This window comes from Pungitius pungitius, chromosome 19 (genome assembly GCF_949316345.1).
Source record: "Pungitius pungitius chromosome 19, fPunPun2.1, whole genome shotgun sequence".
Lineage (NCBI taxonomy): Eukaryota > Metazoa > Chordata > Actinopteri > Perciformes > Gasterosteidae > Pungitius > Pungitius pungitius.
The window spans coordinates 3,795,745-3,802,199 of NC_084918.1; the positions used below are offsets into that span (position 1 = coordinate 3,795,745).

Genomic DNA, 6,455 nt, shown 5'->3' on the forward strand with positions numbered 1-6,455 from the left:
GCTGACACCTTGGGACAGAAAGGGGGGGGGGGGGGGGTACCTGTTCAGTCCATTATCTCACGAGACAACTATTTATAACAAAAGCAGAGCGGGAATCAGAAGGAAAATAAACTATTGAGTCACGGCGCGGAGAGTGGAGATTGACTCCATCCACTATATATAGTGGCAGCACAACTGGAGGGTGGTGTGACCGGAGACCATAAAAGCCGGCGGGCCGGAGGGGGACAGCATATGCCCCGGGATTATGGGACAACAGACACACCCTCTCCTGCAGCTGTCCCGCATGCTGCACTCGCAATCTACTATCAATGACTTAATCAGTGCGCTGAAACTGGACAAAGGAATCCTCCCCTCGACCACTTTGTGTGTGTGTGTGCGCGTGTGTGTGTGTGTGTCCTACAGGACAGCATTGCACATTAATTATCCTTTTATTATTTTGTGGTTGTGCATGTGTGTTTGGTTGTCAAAGTAACTTGAGAAGAGTCTCTGTTGACATAATAATCGGATATTTTCAATGAATTTTCTTTGTTATTTGGGGCTACGTTCAACTTTTTCTCCTTTTTTTTTAAACAGTCTTTTAAAATGGTGGCCATAGTAACTGATCAGACAAGATCCATGTTTTGTCCAGCATTTCAAAGCAAAAAAAATAAAGTCTGCTCACATTTCTACACAACTAAGATAAGCAGGTTTGTGAGATGTTGTAAAATTAATTAATGAATGAGTCATCAAAATAACTGGATTCAGCCTATAATTGGTTATTCTAGTAATGGTTCGTGGACTATTTTCATTTTCTAATACTTGAAATGACTCTTTAAAAGTGTGTTTTTTTGCAGTCTCTTCTTGTTTCCGAAGAAGTTAGATGTCGGCCACAGCTGACGGCGCTTTAATAAGACGAATCGCATGTAACGCTGCATGTAACGCTGCATGTAACGCTGCATGTAACGCTGCATGTAACGCTGCATGTAACGATGCATGTAACGCTGCATGTAACGATGCATGTAACGATGACTGCGTGACTGTCACTGGCTTGGAGTGGATGCTGCTGGTGGGCGGGAGGCTGCAGCTCTGTGGACGTTTGTGAAAGGCAGCTACCTGAGATGAGATTAGGGCAGTGCCGTGATTAAGTGCTGCTGCGTTGGTGAAGCCGGCCGTCCTGCTGTAATCTGTGAGTGTGTGTCTGCAGACGGCCGGCAGCGGGGCCCTGGGACACACACACACACACACGCACACACACACACACACACACATGCACACGCGCACACTGCAACAGGGGAAATCATGAAAGGCCACGTTTCCTGAGCTTTGAGCTGCTCTGACCTCTGACTTTCTTGCTTTTACCTGTCAACATCTTGTTGCTGCTGCTTACGAGATTGAAATGTGAATAACTGACACAGACTTTTGAATGACACTCATTTCTTAAAATGCTTATTTCCCAGTGTAAATTAGTTCATATGGGAATTTTATATTATTTAGATGTTATTATCGTAACTTTTATAAATATATTTTTTTTTAAATATCTACAGTATTTTCTTATCCACCTTCCTCTGTCTTTAAGATGAACAGGGGGGGGGGGGCTCTTCCTCATCAATTAGCCCTGACCAATTTGTGCGAGGAGATAATATCATGGCAGACGTGGGGGGTCTGCCTCTCCCTAAATCTGCACAGGTGACCCCCCCCCCCCCCCCCCCGATGCCTCAGGGATGGTGGCCTGAGCCTGTTGTTATGCACCCATTAGCTGTAACAACAGGGAGGATAAACCTGCCACTCAGCTGCAGACTGAATTTAAACACATTCACACCAATTACAGTGGATTGCTGTGCACGGCCCGAAGGGGAATAAGTCTGTTTGTGAGCGAGGGAAGTGAGACGTAGACGTACTCCGCAGCAGTTTTAACCTCGGACGGACCTTTGTTTTTGTCGATGCTGACATTAACGAGAGGTGACATCATCATCACAACCGTGGGAAGAACCAGAAATATTTATCTCGAAGGTCCAACCGCTACTTATCCCACATGTGAGAATATTTCAAAACATTCAGCACGAACAAAGAGCATTAATGTATAAACCTCCGGAGCATGTTTCCTCTGAAGTGCTAAAAATGGATTGGGGAGGGGGGGAGGGGGGTGGGGGGGTCAGGGTGATTGACCCCTCAGAGAAGAACCTCTTCCTTTTAAAATAGGGTAAATCTCTATTTATAAAACGGGAGTCTTTGTCAGCTATAAATACCACCAATCGTCCTCAAGGTTTGGTGAAATCTCCTAAAGATTTTCGACTGATACATTTGACGTGCGATGAAGCAACAGACTGGCTGACTCATGGTCAGCTGTGAAAAGACCCAAAACAAATTAAAAGTGTCCCCATTGTTTCAACGGAGGTGTAGTGAATTCTAATGGCCCCTTCCATTAATCAGAAGAGACTAAATCATTCAGAGGCAGGATGTCCGGAGCATAAACTGTGCTCCCGTACTGCGAAAACAGGGCGCCATGTGTAACGCAGACACCGGGATTACCTCCACTCCGTCCGGGCCAGGAAGCCGGGTCACGGGCCCCCCGCCCTCCCCCCCCGCTTCCAGGTGAGCAAAGGGTGCTGCTGGACGAGGGGGGAAACCAACAGAGATAGTGGCATGAAGTACAGAGCCCACGCTGAACAAAGTCTTTAATGAACCCATTCGAAGACACTGCTTTATGGGAAGTAACTTCTGATTTAGACATTAAAACATTTTAAAAAATAAATGTGAAAGAAAGTTTCTTTCAGTGACTTCTGAAATTCAAGAGAAATTTTGTGAAATAACAAATGCAAGAGATTGTGAGTGTATTTGCCAACATTTATTTCTCAAAAGTGCAAAAAAGTATAAAAAAAAACACCTCAGTATACACATAAACTTTAAAATAGTGTCTGTTCAATATTTATTATCACAAAATGAATCCCTGCAAGAGAGGAAGAAAAAGTTAAAACGAGTGTGTGAAATATTCTATGGCTTGTTCTTACAGTACAACAGTCTTCGCCAAAGCGGCATTCCAAAAAAAATCTCACGTTGCCTTAAGAGTGCAGGCCGGCAATGACAAATAAAATTAAAAAGACATTTAAAAAAAAACAAACAAAACAAAACATTTTGTTTGCTCAAATTTAGCTACGGAGATTTGAGGTCAGAATCACGTGTCCTTGAAGGCGGGGCAGGAGGTTAGGAGTTGTTGTAGCTACAGTAATACACAGCTGTGCTGGCGTCCGACAGCACCGAGGATATCAGGCTCTCGGGGCCCTGCATGCCGGCCTCGTGCGGCCCGTAGTGGCCGCTCGCGTCCCCGCGCCCCCCCGCCGCCGCCGCCGAGGAGGAGCTCAGGTACTGCTCGAACTCGCTGCGGTCCACCTCGCACAGCAGCTCCGAGTGGTGCATCTGCTCCACGCTGTCCGCCGGGTGCGGGTGGCAGTCGGGGGGAGGGGAGAGCTGTCCGGCCCCGCCGCCGCCGGGATGCCGCTTGAGGGGCCCGGAGGGGCCGCAGTGCTGAGTGTAATACATGGCCAGAGGGTTGGGGCATCCCATGTAGGAGGGGGGAAGGTTCGCAGACTGATGGGGCTGCTCTGGAGCTGAGCCCTGGTGCCGGTGCAGGATCGGGTTGCCGTGGTGGTTGCCGTGGGGGTTGCCGTGGGGGTCCTGGGGCTGGTACTCCGCCGCCTGGGAGTGGTAGGCGTAGGCTGGCATCATGTGGCAGTCCTCTTGTGAATGCGAGGGAAGAACATGAGGTCTGACTCCACGGCGTCCAGAGGGGAGGTGTCAGGCGTGGGGAGGCTATACGTCTCGTAGGAGGGGCCCCCGAGGGCCTGGGCGTCGCGGTAGTGGCCCAGCTGCTGGGGGGCCACCTGGAAGCCGTGCTCGTGGTAGCCCAGGCCCAGGCTCTCGGCACACGCCCTGCCGTCCCCGGGCATGGGCGGGCCCTGGTGGTCGGACACGCCGTGGACCAGAAAGCCCGAGTCCAGCCGCTTAATCCGCTTCACCTGCTTCCGCCGCCGGGGCCGGTACTTGTAGTTGGGGTGGTCCTGCATGTGCTGGACGCGCAGCCGCTCGGCCTCCTCCACAAAGGGACGCTTCTCTGTCACAGGAAGGGCTTTCCACGATTTGCCTGCGGGTCAAGAGGGAGAGCGCACATCAATGATATGTCAGCGGATACTGTTTGCAGTCTGGTGATGCACACAGAAATAGCTCGTTGCCATTTTAGGGGCCCGGGGGACAGGTTTTTGAGCTTACATGATCAGCTTAGCAACTTTAAAAAAAAACAAAAAAAACATGGTAAACATGGTTCACCTGCTGCCTCAACAATCCCTGCACTGACTGAGAAATGATTCAATAATTTCAATTAAACTAAATTAACAAGCGCGTAAATGTCATAAATAAATAGTGGTAATAACATGCACAAATCGGGCACTGATTAAATCATGTTAAAAATCGCTTACCCAACATTTTGCTCAGCTCCGCGTTGTGCAGATCCGGGTTCTGCTGCGCCAGCCTCTTGCGCTCATCCTTCGCCCAGACCATGAACGCGTTCATGGGCCGTCGGATCCGCGGCTCGGTTTTGCCGCGGTTCTGGCCGCCGGAGCCGGAGGCGCACGGCTCGTTCTTCACTTTGGCGTCTCCGAGGGGACTGAGAGGGTCGGCCCACTGGCAGTGTCCCATTCCAGGCATCATGGCTGACATCGCACACCTTGCCTGGGTCTGATCGTCGCTGGCGTAACCCGCATCGGGACTACTCATCTCTGTCCAGCGGGGAGGTTTTGGACGCGCTGCGTCGGAGAACCAACGGACGGACGCAAAGGACTTGGCGCGCGGCGTCTGGGTTTAAAGCCGGCGAAGTAATGAGTCACATCCATGAGCCACTAGCAGGAGTCGCCAGGACTCAAGTGCACGGAGTACTCGGTGCTGGATGTTAAGGCTGGTGCGCTATAAACTCACGGGCAGCCAATCACCGTGTGGTGGGAGTGCCCGCTGCTACAAAGGTGTAAAAAAGTTCCAGTAGTCCGCCTCCGACCCTTGTTTGAGGCGCTGAAACCTGAAAAAAAAGGAAAGACAGCCGCAGATTTCTAATACACACTAACCATAGATAATACAAATGTATTCATTTAGTATTTATGGAGAAAGGAAAGGGTTTTTTCAAAGTTGTCAATGTGTTCCATTTACTGCTTTAGGAGAGGAAAGAAGTCAAACTCTTTCATCTACAATCAGGTTTATTTAGTCCAGTTATAATTCTCACCTTTTTAATAGACTCACACCGAAGCGCAGACATCAACACACTTGGCGGTGTGTGTATTGTGTGTATGTGTGCGTGTGTGTGTGTGTGTGTGTGGGGGGGGGGGGTTAAGTGTGTTAAAGTGATGAATATCAGGTTCACGCGTGGAGTTAATGGTCCCCTCATTCGCAACTTTTACGCACAATCGTCTCGATGGTGGCTTCCTTTGATGCGGTCTAATGAGAGACACTGGACAAAGGGCGGCTGAGGATTTCAAAATGTCCTGACAGTGACATCAATGGGCGTGAATAAGAAAGCTTGAATAAACCCACTACATGTTTTTGTTAAGGGATGAAGCATCTGACAACAAATGCTTTGGTCTCTCCGGCTGTGGCTCACATGTCAAAATATTCGTGGATACACTGTCGTTATCCGACTAGACGTCGGTCTGGGATGTTAATGAACAGAACCAACAGCTGATTCGGATGTTTCTGCGATCAGAACAGTTTAAAAAAAGGCCATTTGTATTTACATAATGGCACATAATGGTAATTTTGCAAAGTCTGTAATGATTAAAAATGAAGCACCATATTCAAAAGCATCAATAAGTAATTTATGCTTTTTTACACGTCTTAAAGCTTTAAGTTGTTTTTTTTAATCCTAATTCCTAACTCCTATTCCAATTATCCATTACCTGAGTGGATTCGCTTCATGGCTTTATCAATCAGCTTTGTCTGAGTTTGAAAAGGAAAAAAAATAGAAAAATATTCCCCCACTGCGTTTTGAGGGTGTTTGTGAGGTATAAATGTGCTGTGAAACATAAGCTCTGTTTTATCTCTGTGAGACACCACCTGCAGCGATGTGTCTGTGACCCGACCGGTGACATGATGGGCGAAAGGTTAAAGCAACCTGTTGCACCTCCGATGTTCCACACTTTGAGTGTTTATGCAGCGAAGCCCTGTGTTTGTGGTCAGAAACACCCCCCCACCCCCCCCCCAAAAAAAAAAAAATCACCCGCAGGCTGCATGGTGCCGGTTCTTATCGGAGCCGGCAGGCCCCAACCTGTCAGCTCTCCTCGGACCGTTCCCATCTCGCCGTGGTTTACGGGTCCCTGTGACATGGGGGGGCTGACAGAAATATGACAGATGCTTATGCAACCTTTTCGTGCCCTCGCGCAAACAGCAGCGCGGGTGGGGAGGGGGGGGGGGGGGACAACGAGAGCACGCCGGTTGACCCC

General features: G+C 49.0%; 1 protein-coding gene across 1 annotated transcript; it reads right to left on the reverse strand.

Annotated features, from left to right (window-relative positions):
• Positions 1-2,809: 2,809 nt before the first annotated feature.
• Positions 2,810-4,919, reverse strand: sox17 (SRY-box transcription factor 17). Its single transcript, XM_037456690.2, is given in 3 exon segments — positions 2,810-3,728; positions 3,731-4,117; positions 4,449-4,919. Coding segments are annotated over 3 exon segments (1,233 nt in total). The 5' UTR covers positions 4,747-4,919; the 3' UTR covers positions 2,810-3,180.
• Positions 4,920-6,455: the final 1,536 nt, after the last annotated feature.